At 40.8% G+C, this 13,801-nt stretch overlaps 2 protein-coding genes across 3 annotated transcripts; both read left to right on the forward strand.

Annotated features, from left to right (window-relative positions):
* The first annotated feature begins 464 nt into the window (after positions 1 to 464).
* On the forward strand, positions 465 to 4,404 carry babam1 (BRISC and BRCA1 A complex member 1). 2 transcript variants are annotated; one of them, XM_035647344.2, is made up of 9 exons: positions 465 to 618; positions 1,493 to 1,941; positions 2,057 to 2,115; positions 2,196 to 2,316; positions 2,436 to 2,514; positions 2,616 to 2,640; positions 2,735 to 2,864; positions 2,988 to 3,074; positions 3,340 to 4,404. In XM_035647344.2, the coding sequence occupies exons 2-9, from the start codon at positions 1,507 to 1,509 to the stop codon at positions 3,538 to 3,540; spliced, it is 1,137 nt and encodes a 378-aa protein (XP_035503237.2). In that variant the 5' UTR covers positions 465 to 618; positions 1,493 to 1,506; the 3' UTR covers positions 3,541 to 4,404. The 2 variants fall into 2 exon arrangements, with proteins under 2 accessions (XP_035503237.2, XP_047192653.1); XM_047336697.1 differs by lacking the exon at positions 465 to 618 and adding an exon at positions 625 to 1,342.
* A 1,681-nt stretch (positions 4,405 to 6,085) lies between these two features.
* Positions 6,086 to 11,988, forward strand: plvapb (plasmalemma vesicle associated protein b). Its single transcript, XM_035647340.2, has 9 exons — positions 6,086 to 6,543; positions 6,839 to 7,015; positions 7,225 to 7,318; positions 7,921 to 8,122; positions 8,220 to 8,439; positions 10,071 to 10,220; positions 10,476 to 10,604; positions 11,039 to 11,131; positions 11,631 to 11,988. The coding sequence occupies exons 1-9, from the start codon at positions 6,340 to 6,342 to the stop codon at positions 11,637 to 11,639; spliced, it is 1,278 nt and encodes a 425-aa protein (XP_035503233.1). The 5' UTR covers positions 6,086 to 6,339; the 3' UTR covers positions 11,640 to 11,988.
* Positions 11,989 to 13,801: the final 1,813 nt, after the last annotated feature.

Raw genomic sequence — 13,801 nt, forward strand, 5'->3', positions numbered from 1 at the left:
CTCTTCACACAAATATGTTAACATGTTATATAAAAACAGGCTTAAAAGTGGCAATCAATATGTCTGTCGGCTGCAAAGATTACCATTATTGATGCCAGTCTGGAGCTTTCTGCTCCAGGTTATGCTCTGTTATGATCTGTGCTGACTGGAAATACTGTACAATAATAACAATAATAATAATAATAATTTTATTTATAGAGCACCTTTCAAAAGCAGCTTCACAAAGTGCTTTCACAAAAACATACAAATCACATACAGTTAAAAGCAGCATTCCAACAATAATACGGTTTTCGGGGTCACATATCTGTATGAAAATAGATACAAAAAATGACCATATGTTACTGTACAACCAGTGTGTTTTTAACGTGAGCCTGTGCTTTATACTACAGTTATGGTTGTGATAGAAGAAGTTTGAGAAAAGAACCAGGCAGAAGGTAGCTTACTCACCCCACAAACTCCATTACCCACAATGCCGCGAGACGGCGTAGTTCCGGATTCGATCATTTCCGGTGAGGAAGTTGTCCGTTCAAAACAGATGAAATTAGCTCGCCGTTGAACTACTCGTGCAACTGTCAATGAGTGATTCGTTAATTACATCCCAGGAGTGTTGTCATTAACGTAAGTCCACGTCTATATTCAAACCTGACATGTTTCATACTTGACAACTCGTCCGCTGTGACGCAATTTAAATAAAAGATAGCCAATGCTAACAGCTAACAGGGTACGTCACTGTGTGAATCGCACCTTAGTTTTGCAGGATCACTTCTGTGTCGTGTTGTGTCATGAAAGTGATGAGGCGAGCAGTCAAAAACTAAACGTTGTTTACATTGTTTTAGGATTTAAAAAAAAAATGATTTCTCGTTGACGTCGCCAGTATTTTCACTCTCGGTTGTATTTTGGTTTTATTGGTAAGTGGATGTGAGCCGGAGTTGGATGTTCAGGAGATTCTGGTTACAAAGTTGTTCTGCACGGTCAAACTTACTCATGTCCTTCATACTGCCACTACACTTTTTGTTTTCATGTTTGCTTACATTATGTGCATATTGTGTATGTTATGTACAGACTTCTGTATTATGTATACTCTTATTTATGTTTTGATTAACTTCAATTCATCCCACACTGCACCACCGCCCCTCACCCTGCACTGGCCCCTGGTGGTACATGGCTCGAATCCGACTCCAGGCACTGGTACTCTCCTACCGTGCTGCGAATGGCTCCGGCCCTTCCTACATCCAGAACATGGTCAAACTTTACACCCCAGCCCGTCCACGCCGCTCTGCTCCTGCCAAACGGCTTGTTACTCCCTCACCTGTTCAGACTGCACCTTAATCCACAATTCAATGTAACACACAGAAAACAATCTTAAATTAAGCGCTTGAAGCTGTTTTGCCTATTTGAGCTGCTTTAACAAGTACATTTCCCCAGTGTGGGATCAATCTTATGTGTTCTCTTCTCATCTTATCTTATAAACTCATCATCCCCATCTCCTTAGTAAGCTCAGTATCCATGGAGACACCAGAGCCCGGGCCAGCAGACGGAGAGGAGCGTCTGGTGGACCTGCGACCTCGGACCCGCTCCAACCCTGAGGGCGCTGAGGACCGTCGCAGCAGCACAGGCAGCCTGGGCGGCAACAGTAACCTGAACATACCTCAGCCCGCAGTGGGCAGTCGTGTGGAGGGGGAGGGCGAGGCTTCGACCAGCGACAGTCCACCGAGCTCTACCACCACGACGGTCTCAACAGCAGCGGCTCCGACTGTAGTTCCCGCTGCAGCTGCGGTCGCGGCTGCGGCCAGTGCCACAGGGCCCCTGTCTACTGCAGCTGTTGCAGCCAAAGAGAGGCCGAAGCCCACACAGCAGCAGCAGCCTGCACTGACGACCCCCGTCCCCCCACCAGCAGAGTACCAGCTCCGGGTCCCCCGTGTCAACTGCCCAGAGAAAGTGGTAGGCCTACATTGCAGTTGTGATTTACGAGCTTCTACATCAAATCAAATCCAAAACATATTTTCTGGCTACAGTTGATTTAATCTGATGTTATTCTTTGTTATCCTTTTAACAGATTATCTGCTTAGACCTTTCTGAGGAGATGTCTTTGCCGAAGTTAGAATCTTTTAACGGGTAAGCTACAGAAAGGCGAACTGATATTTCAAATTGCTAGTTTTACGTATTTGTCACCGCCGCCTAATTTCCCTGTTTAGATCAAAAACTAATGCCCTGAACATATCGCAGAAGATGATCGAGATGTTTGTCCGAACCAAACACAAGATTGACAAACGACATGAGTTTGCCCTTGTTGTAGTCAATGATGATGCCCTGTGGGTGAGTCCAGGATCTTTTTTCTCTCCTCCAGATGTAACATTCGATGTAATGTGATGTGATGTATCGGTGCAACATGCTCACCCCCTATTTTATATAATACTATTGTTCTTCTTATGTAGCTGTCAGGCTTCACGTCTGACCCCAGGGAGCTGTGCAGCTGCCTGTATGATCTGGAAACCAACGTGTGCGAGTCCTTCAGTATCCTTAACTCAAAACGAATTCCTAAATGATGAAAATAAATTCATGGGACAGTAAAGAAATTCGAGTTCTAATGTTTTAGCCTTAACCGTCTCCTGTAGACCTGGAAGATCTTCTTAACGTAATGTAAGTACTGTCTGACTACAAACCGTCTTGGCCTCATAAAACACACGAGAAGTAACTTCACTGAGGGTCATATCTTCTTCTCTTGTCGTTCTAGTCGCCTGAAAATCGAGCTACCGTTGATGGAGAATGTTCAAACCATCCCACCCCCCTATGTGGTGCGGACTGTGCTCATCTACAGCCGACACACAGGCCAGCTTCAGTTCAACCCTTCTGAGGCTGTTAGTGTAAGTACATCACATGTGATTTCCGTTCCGAAATAGATATTTTGTCCATTTAGTTTCTTCTTAGCTGCTTTGAGCATCACTCTAAGTTAATCAAAGTGAGATTCTTCTTGTGTCATATAATAGAAAATGCTCCAGTCTCCATATTTTTTCTTCGACGTGGTCTATCTACACAACGGGATGGAGGAGCAAGGGGATGAGACGAGCTGGAGGGTGAGTGGAACAGCTGCTACAGGAGTGGGTTTTATTTGTGTACAATAGTTACATTACATGACCGGGTAGTTCAGGTGAAATTAGATTACTAAATTTTTAAAAATGCCTTGTCTGTTTGAAATATCTTCCTGTCTTCTGTACATCCTTCTAAGTATGAAGAATGGAGTTAAATATATATTTTGACATCATATAATCTGAATATTTCCCCAGGTGTAACTATCTATGCTTCTCTGGCCTTCGCTGAATTTACATTTTCTGTCTCCAGGACAATTACACATCTTTCTGCAACCTGGACTCAAAGGGCATGTGCTATCGCTTTGAGGTTTCCCTTAGCGGACCTGCAATCGAGCTGCACAACTGCATGGCCAAACTTCTTGCACACCCCTTGCAGAGACCTTTCCAGAGTCATGCATCCTACAGCCTGCTGGAGGGGGAGGACCCCCAGGACATTGAGGCAACAGTTTAAAACGGGGATGCACTCAAAAAGCACTGCTTCTCTGTGAAAGGTACACACTGTAGTTTAAAAATGCCCTTATTACTAAGGGTTGTTTTCCATCTCGTGGTACAGATCAATAATTCTTTAGACGGTCACTATTTACACAGTCATTGTGTTTCAGTAACACTAAATGAGTAATTTATTGTTCTAAACTGGGGAAATAATACAATAATCTGGTTGTTAGAGGGGAAATCAAAGGTCCTCTGGGGATGAAGTGATGAAGTGGATGTCAGCGTGTCCAGGAGCAGGAAACGAGTAGAAAAGATAAGATTACCATTTTCTTTCAAATCTTAGACCGCACTGATCTTTCGGTTTCTCTCAAAGGAGGGGGAAGCAATCAAACTACAGCACCTATGGCAGTTTTCAATGGCAGGCCTTTGGGGATTTTGAAGAAATGAACTGTAATATGATTTACTGTATCATGGAGGTTACAACTTCTGTAATATTTCCTTCCTCTTTTAGATGGTAATTTTCCACATTTGTTGCCTGTTTTAGTCAAATTTTTTTAATTTTATTATAGGGTTGTTTTGATAATTTGTTCATTTGTCACTTGCATGTCACACAGGCAATGAAAGAATGTACAGTAATATAGATGCGGCCACTCTGTGTCTTAGGTGGTTTAATTATGAAAAAAGCCTCTTATACAGCCGGTCTTGGCTGCACTTAAACACAATGTATAGATGAGCTTTTTGAAGTCCTTTCTGGCTATTTCAGTCATATTTTTCATGTGCAGAGACGCAGGTGTGTGTTGCATTTTGTGTTTATGTGTACTGCTTTTTTGGCAGCAGATGGCAGCAGTTTCCCTCGTGAGATAAAGCCAACTCTGAATTCAAAGGCCTCCTGTCGTCTGTGCGAGTAGGGAGAAGTTTCTTATTTATAAGTACATTATTTCAAATTCTTAATTGGCAATTTTTGATAAAGTTGTTCCGCTTTGATCGGTATTTAACTGATTTTGATAAGCTTTTCTCCTTAAACCATCACTGTCACCTAATGTTCTGAATCTACAGGCGTACATGACAGAATGATTAAGCAGGTATTTCTTCTTCTGTGAAAACCCTATCTCTTATCCACCTATAGTACGAATATTGCTGCATTGTCAACTATATACTTTCCTGTTACCCCTAATGTTTCTGGACTTAAGAAGTGTTTTTATCTTGGTCCACACTCATTAGGTTTCCTGTTTTTGTTCAGAAGTTGATCCAACATCTGCCCCGACTCCTGATAGTCACTCGTCTACTGTCACTCCAACATACCTTCATAAATTAGTTTTTTTCCGGTGAGGACAGGTTGTCACGGGGACAATGGGGAGCAGGAAAACGCTGGGCTCGGAGGACCTTTCCCCTTTCACACCCTTCCCCAGCAGAGTCGACCGTTTCTCACGTCATCGCCGCAGACAACAGTGCGGAGGGGGGGATCCATTACATCTGTACTGCAGGGAGAATTTGTTATTCTCTCATCCTCGAAGAATGACAGGTCCCTATTGTTTTCATTCTTTCACTCCTCCACAGCGATGACTCCTTTCCGTGCTGGCTTGGAACAGGATATGGTGGAAATTTTTTTTGGGGGGGGGGGGGTTGACTGGTTGTTTCTCCTTTTACTTCTTAAACGGTTTACATTGTTCATCTGGAATTCTACAACAATCTGTAGGAGCTATATTTAAATGTGCTACTCACATGTGATCTTTCCTGGTTTCTTTTATATCACACGTGGACAGTAGTGGAAAGAAACTAGCTACAGTTGGTAGTAGTTATATTTTACCTTAGTTGAATTTACTTTTGATGCTTTACTTCTACTCGTCCATGTTTCTAAAGCACAATACGTTTCACTATACTTTTCACTCCACTACAATTATCTGATGGCTAATGTAACTAGCTACTTTTCAGGTCAAAATATTAAATTCAAAACATACGATTATCCGTCTGAATTGACCTGTATTCGGGCCCCTCCTCCACTCTTATGTTCCACACCCGGAGACCAACCCCTTTGCTGGGCTACTATATGGTCCCATGTGAGCAGATTCTGATCAAAAATTTTAAAATAGATTTTAACAAAAATAAAGAATAGGTAACCCACCTCGGTTTATATCATATTTTAGTCTTGCATATTCTTAAACAAATTAGAATTTAATCAAATTACATACAACCAAGAGAAAATGTTTTCACCCCGGGACCTTTGGGGCTGCTGGTGGACAAATTGTAACTTTGGGAACTCTTCCAAGGTTAGTCTTTTTTTAAATGTGACATTCCCTCTTTATGTTACCATTCCTCCTCATCATCTCAGCGTGAACACACTGTTTGTGGAAAAAAGGAAGGTATCCAGTTGATTTGACTAACTCAGAATTTACTAACCCCCCCCCCAATAGTAGGAAAGTTTTGTGATCAATTGGGTCTTGGTGCAGCTGGAGGCTGTAACTGTGACAGAGGTCGCTGAGGGAGGAGGGGAGGGAGGGAGAGAGAGGGGAGGTGAGGGTTGGGCCAGGATGGCCTGGAAGTGTGCCTCCAGCAGCATTTATAAACATGGCCCCTTGACAGACGTAAGGGTCATTGTTTACATCCATCTTTACGTGCCATTTCTGCCTGTACGTCTGCACCCTGACAGTGTATCAGGCTTCTTCCTTTTTCTGCTTGACAGTGTTGATCTTGAAGACTCAGTGCTTGCTCTCCAGGGAACAACACATCACAAGGAGAACACAAACCTACTTTTGCAACCAAAATAATTCTTGTTTAGTTCTTCCAAAAACCAGCCGTCACCATTTCACCTCCAACAGTCATGTACAGCTCCAGCTACTCCCAGGCCAAGTTTGGCCTGGAGGCAAGGGAGCCCCTGCACAAGACCAAAGGAAAGAGCTGCGGCTACTACATGAGGATCGTCTTCTTCTTTTCCTCCCTGATCCAGTCCCTCATCATCGTGAGTCTGGTGCTCTTCCTCATCTATGGACAGCCAGAGAAGTCGGCGGAGGAGAGGAGGGTCGAGGTCAGTGGTTTCTTCTTGCTCAGAAAATCTGTGGGAAGTAGAAAGAGTCAAATAAACTTAGTTTAGTTTGTTAGATATGTTTGAAGAAAAAAATTATTTGTATCTGTTTTATTTCTCCGCTTAAAAATACTACAAGAGTGACAATAAGCAAAACCATTTTTTTGTGGAATGGATCTCTGAGAGCCTTGATTCGGTTTAAAAAAATTAGATTTGACATTACTATATAACTCGACTATTATATCGACATGTTAAGACGGTCATGGTGATGCTGAATGATCTGAATGTTACTCTGAAGGAGCTGGAGCTGAATTTCAACAGGCTGGGGGAGAACAACATTGCACTGAGGAAGGAGAAAGGCGAGCTGGGAGCTCAGCTGGCAGCTCGCACAGCTGAGAAAGCTGCACTGGAGAAAGATTTTGAGAAGCTGAAGACTGAGGCCAACAACACAATATTTCAGCTAAGAAACAGATTAGTAAGTTGTTGCTTGATTCCTATTTGTACATTTAAAAAAATGCACTGATAAGCAGGTCATGTTAATCTGTTAAATATGTTCTCATACTTATCTTCAAAAAATGTCCTTATTTCTTTCGGCGTTGTTGTAGTTTTACTTTGGGTTACAGTGGTTATAAAAATGTAACCCACAAATCATGACTCATGCTGTCATCTGTTTTCTATGTACAGATTAACTGTGAGAGAACAAGTGCAACAACACTCAGCATGATGACGAGGCGTCCCACCCCTCCGATCGTGGCCCCCGCTGTGGTCACTTCCAGCAGTATGTGCTCCAGTACCACACTAATACTGCGCTGTTGAAACACTGTGAATAAATACTCTGGCAGTAATTAATACACGTGCAAAGTAACATTAAAGTAGCTGCACCTAAGATTATGATTGCAAGCAAGGCTAAGCATTTTCAGTTGCAGTCAAGTAAAAGAGAATATTGGTTCCACTTTCTAAATGGGTTCTAAACTTCTTATTATTGGTAAATTTATCATTTCCCTAATCTGTAAATCAGTTGATAAGTGAGTCACAAGTTTTGGAAAATATCTCTTGCTGTCATTTAACCGATGGCTTTGTTGACAGTTTATCACCATTTATTAATGACTTATTAACATGTATAATTACACACTTGGTGAGAAAGTGAGAAACGTATGACTTCACTATCAGTGACTGAAAAAGTATTTTTTTATTTATCTTTAATTACAGATCTGTAAGCCACAGAATTAATAATGGAATTATTTACAACTTTGTAAAGGGTGACCTTAGAAACATGTACCAGAGTATTAATAAATACAGAAAACTGAAGACTTAGTATTAGTATTAGTAACTGAAGTATAAACTTCCATTTATGATACTGTTCTTCTCTGAACTCCCCAGGTGAACTGAAGATGCTGCAGAGCCTCAACGCTCAGCAGAAAGCGATGATCAATCTCATCCAGACAAACTTCACCCAGACAGTTCAGTACCTGAGCCAGGAGAGAGACAACGCCCTCAAAGACCGAGACACGCACCACCAGGATGCCATCACCCTGCGCCGGGAAAACACCCTGCTGAAAGAGCAGGGCACCACCTACACCAAGTACGGCACTGTTTGTCTGTCAGTGTTTAACTGGAAATATCAACATTAAACACATTAAAGTTTCTTTTTTAGTATTGTCATTATTCTCTTTTGCTAGGAAGTGCAAAGAGGACTTTGCTCACTCCTTGGATGGGATCACAACGGTGACCAGGGATTTCCTGAACCGGATCAACAGCCTGTTCCCCCACCAGCTGACCTTTCACCTCACCTGTGTCAAACAGCAGGAACAAATGGAGAAGATAAGACACAGCTGCACCAACCTGTCCCGAGACGTGGAGAATAAGTTCCAGTTGTATCTAGACAACGTGGGCAACAAGGTGTGTGCACGATTTGTCCTTGTGTGTGTGTGTGTGTGTGTGTGTGTGTGTGTGTGTGTGTGTGTGTGTGTGTGTGTGTGTGTGTGTGTGTGTGTGTGTGTGTGTGTGTGTGTGTGTGTGTGTGTGTGTGTGTGTGTGTGTGTGTGTGTGTGTGTGTGTGTGTGACCGTTTTGATTTGATGCTATTATTTTAAATAACAGATGCATAGACAAGAAATATTTCCCTCAATTCTGCTCCGTGTATGATGGAAAACACAAATCTTGGAAGCAATTATGAGGACATTAGTGTTCAGAGTTAATACCTACTCTCACACCTAGAAGTTGATGGAATATTCCAAACAACACACTAAGGGGGAAACCAGTTTCTCAAGGGAGGAAGTCGAACTGCCCCATCATTTGCGCTAAATTAAGTTAAAGAGAAAGACATCCTCTGAGGTGAAGTCAGGGTCAGAGCGTTGGTGAAGTGCGTGGCTCTGCTGATACAGCAGCACTGTGTGGGACAACAAAAACACAGAACCTCAGCAAGTATTCTTTTTTCCTTTACTCTTTAAAGCAATATTTCATTTTCGGTGCATGACTCGGCAAGGGGTCAAGAGTCACCGTTTGCTTTGCTGCTGATTTGTTACCATGTTTACCAATTATTTACACGTAGACGGAACTCAACTTCTACAACAACTGTGAATCAAACTTTTTTCTCTTTCTTTGTTAGAAGTAAGGTGCTTCTTTTGGGGCTTTTTGTCACATTCTTATCAGTTTTTCCCTGTAAATAAAAATTCTTTAATTTTTTATGTTGATTTTTAGTATAAGTACATATCAAAGATTTCATTGAAGCATGAGCAGCACCAGAACATACACAACTGCATGACTGATTTCTCTTTTTTTCATTTCAATTGTCGACATACATCAACAGAAATCCAACAGTAACACGATAACTCATACATCTCATGCCAATAAATTGATTATTTTCTCAATTTATTGTTTAATCGTTGGTCGTTAAAAGGTCATGAAATAGAAGGACAAAAATGCCCATAACAGTCCAAAGCCAAACCATATTAAGCTTACAGAGATATGTTTTTTCGTATGGATATAAAACAAAGAAAAGCCAATCCTCATACTGGAGAGGCTGGTACCAGAGAATATTTGGCAGTATGAAATGATTCTAGATGTATGTTTGGCAAGGTTGGTAAGGCTTTTTCTTCCTTTGTCACCACATGTTTCTCAAACATTGAAACTCATTCCACATCTTCAGCTCCATATCTGGTAAAACATAACTAGCAGTCATCAGTGTCCAGGACTATTGTCAGTGGATTTAGAGCAGTATTGGTCCTCTGGGAGACATTGAGCATAGATTTTACCTCAGCTATAGGACATTGACTCCACCATGACGCCGAGGAAAATGGGTTGCATTGTCAACATTCGGAAAGAAATGGAACGAATGGTAAACAAAAGCAGGTACGATTATGAAAAAACGCCATCTGGAAAGTGTGACACATTGTTCATACAAAGCCGCTGATCCCTCTCTCTGCTGAAGTGCCTAAGGAAGCAAGAATTCACAGACAGACATTACACGATCAGCTGAGAAGTATATCAAATTTATTTAAATTTATTTTAAAATGATTCTCTTTCTTCCAGGTAGCAGAGATCCAGGCCCTGTCCAGTCGTCTGGAGGTGCAGAATATACATTTGACGTCCGACGTGCAGCAGTGTGAACGCAGTCGCAGTGAGGCGATCGCCGAGGCCGCCGCGCAGCTGCAGCTCAAGCAGAAGACTCATGATGACCAGGTAGACTTTATGGGGGAAGGGATGTAAAGTATGTGCATATGCATGTGTGTTCCTGGGAAGAGAGAAAGATCCATGGAACATTGAAGTCTTTCCTCAGTATCTTGTTATAAAACTATGACTGCATTGGTATAATTTTCTGAAAATGTTAATCTGTTTTAACAAGAGCCTAAATCAATCAGCATTAGGACATAGGGAACATATATATTTTTTATTATTGTTTTCCATTTAAAGTAACACTTTAATAATTTTGTTCAGGTGGAAAAATTACTGATGGAGCAGAACCGGTTGAGGGATGAGAAGAAGCTGCAGGAAGACAGTTTGGTCCTGAAAGACCGAGAACTTAAGTCCCTCCAGCAAATGCTCCCTGCTCAACCCGGTTTTAAGGTAAAATAAAGACAGAGGACAAACAGTCACCTTGTCATTTTCTCTGTGCAGACATAGAATGAGGGAGAGGAAGTGCCCAAAAGGGATTTCAACGACCCTAAGATCACTTATCTTGTGTTTGACTTTTTGAACCATGCATACTCGTGTTCATAAATAACATTTCATCCACTGATTGCACTGACATCAGTGCAGAGGTAAGGCTGTGCATGTGAACTGTGCAGAAAAGAGGAATCTGAATGCTGCAGCAGCAGGAAGGATGGGCACACAAGATAACAAAGGAAAACAAAAGTATGAGGAGTCAAAAGTTCACAGAACACCTCATTACTAACTGCGCAGTTATTGGTGTGGGCATCCATTCACCGTCAGAAAAAAGTTGCACAAATGCGCCGTCTGTGTGTAATGTGAAATAATGCCGAAATAATCTTGTTTTGCAGTCCGGTCTTCCCAAAGTTGGAGGCCTTCAGGCACAGCAAGACAAACAGACTGTGGCTAACTGGCCTGTCGGCGCAAAAGGCAAAACTCTGACGGTAAAACTTTGTATTCGAATAGAAACCTATCAAATCACTGTTTTGAAAAAAAAGGTGTTATATTTTTTTTGTGGGTATGTAATTCACAAAATAACATGATCAAAAACACTCAAACAGTCATATTTTTATGAGTCTATAATTCTCTGCGAAACGTTGCTGAAACAAGAGCTAGAGTGTGCCGCCGCTCGTCCCTCTCTGAAGCTGTATACAGCAGTTGCTGAATGTAAATGCCAACATATGAATATACTAACAATGACAATGCCGACATGCTTATGTTAGTCAGGTATAACGTTGACCATGCTCACGTTCTTAGATAAGCATTTTAGCACGCTGAAATTTGTAACATTAGCACACTATGAAGTGCAGCTGAGGGTTCAGTTATACGTTTTGCAGGGTTTTTTGAAATGCAGTATTGAGAATAAAACTCTTTTTTATTTTACATATTTTACTGCATCGCGTCATTGCTGTTAGTGATGACTGTTAACGTTTTGTCTTTCAGGCGAGATGAAATTAACCAGCAGAGTGTACATATCCTGATTCAGCCGACTCCATCAGAGACGACCTGTAAATAGTCCGATTCCACGTTGTTGATATAGTTACACTGTAGGTTTGTGCACGCTTTCTTCAGCTCTACTTGGAACCGAACATTCATTTGCTAATTTTACTCGTGTTCGAGTTAAAGCATTTACTGTGAAATCCTCTGTATCTTACTACACAGGTAAATACGATTTACATGACACTGGTGTAAATATTTTTCTCTCATGTGTGTCACTCACTGTGATTTCCGTAGTTAAGAAAACTGACACTGGAAAATGTTTTTATTGCCAATGACTTCAAATTAAATGAACCCAAAAACACTGTACTGTCCCCGGCCTCTGGTGTCTTTTCGGGCTTTTAAAAATACAACAAAGACTCAGACAGGACTTTGGGAAGCAGCTGCTGACTTGTCTGCTATAAACAGTAATATTCTTAAAATAGCTGCATTTATGTTTCCTAGCAGTTCACATGTTTAAATGTCTATTGCCGCTGTAGCCCGGATGACAACACACACATCCCTCAAGTCATAAACACGTCATCACAGAGTCATTTGAAGTTGTCCTAAACAATGTACAGAAGGAAAAATGAAAAGGAAGAAATGTGGCATGATTTAGACAGAGTTGTAGTTTAATGGCTTATTAAACAAAGAAACGTTTTGACCAGCAGTTTATTGGTTTGCCACTTTCATGGTGCGTTTTACAAGTACAGTCGCTGTTTTATGAACTGCTGTCAAGCTTTACAACTTCCTTTTCCCTTCATAAGTACAAAGCAATGAGCACATACAGTCCGTCGCTGCAGACGGACGGTGTTTCCTAGTGTTTAAATGTATTCAATCATATGTCCATAAAAAATAACCCCTCTTTTGTGATACTCATGTTTTCAGTATAAACAAGAGTAGATAGTTTGTAAATGTAAAATAAAACAAACATACTGAAACTTGTCATGTTCAAGATGTCAGTTGATATGGTCTGTAATAGTTTTACTATATGATTGGAAAATTGCATCGTTACCACTTCTTAGGTATATTGTATACTTTAAAAAGCAGCAACTACGTATAAGTGTAAGTCACTTTGAAGTAAGTTATATTGTCCAATGAAAATATCTGCAGATATATGGGGCTAGAAAAACATCATATAAACAAAGATCTGAATTTTTGGTACCTGTTTAATAAATGTGTAGTACAGTTCTATAATGGCCATAAAAAAACCACTAACTGAAATTAGTTGTAACAGATGTGTTATGAACATACTTCCCTTTTTTATTACTTTGGAATTTTTTGGTAATAACTTTTTTCAGCTTTTAATTTTTTTCCACAAAGTATAAAAAATAGATAAACATGGATGTTTCTATCCGAACAATGCAGATAGAAACATCCATATTCTTTATTTGCCTTGGTTGATCATTGCAAGAAAAAAAGAAAACTGTAGAGTTTAATGTATTTTTCTTTAATTTATGAAGCTTGCAACATTTCATTTACCAATGTTCAATCAAGAACAAGTGGTCATAATCATGCTGTTTCTTTCTTAGTCATATTAAAGCACAGGTGAGTCAGTGTGCCTCCCGTCCAAAGGAAATCCTTTGTTTAACATGAACTGTTCTCAGTCTCATGTCGACACACACACACACACACACACACACACACACACACACACACACACACACACACACACACACACACACACACACACACACACACACACACACACACACACACACACACACACACACACACACACACACACACACACACTAAATGGGTACAGGGTGGAACTGGTTGTACTGGACCTGGTCATGTCAACTGCACTGCTCAAGAGAGCCATTAGTCAAAAACCACAGGAAACTGACAGAACAGAAAACCAAAAGTCCCGGCTGTTCGTCTGCTCTGAACAACAATCTGACACCAAAAAATTGGTTGAGTCATATTCCAAAATAAAGAGAATGTTCGGTATTCAGTCACATTTATCTTATTGATTTAGTACAAACTGACAATTATCAAACCATAAATATTGTATTGTCTCATTTTAAATGATTCCGTTTGATTCTACATTTAACTGAGTTACATTTGCTCACATTTATCAAATTACTTTTAACTTGTCTTTATTTAGTTTATGCGATTTAAGCTTATTGGGTGAC

Source organism: Scophthalmus maximus, chromosome 13, assembly GCF_022379125.1.
Source record: "Scophthalmus maximus strain ysfricsl-2021 chromosome 13, ASM2237912v1, whole genome shotgun sequence".
In the NCBI taxonomy this organism is placed as follows: domain Eukaryota; kingdom Metazoa; phylum Chordata; class Actinopteri; order Pleuronectiformes; family Scophthalmidae; genus Scophthalmus; species Scophthalmus maximus.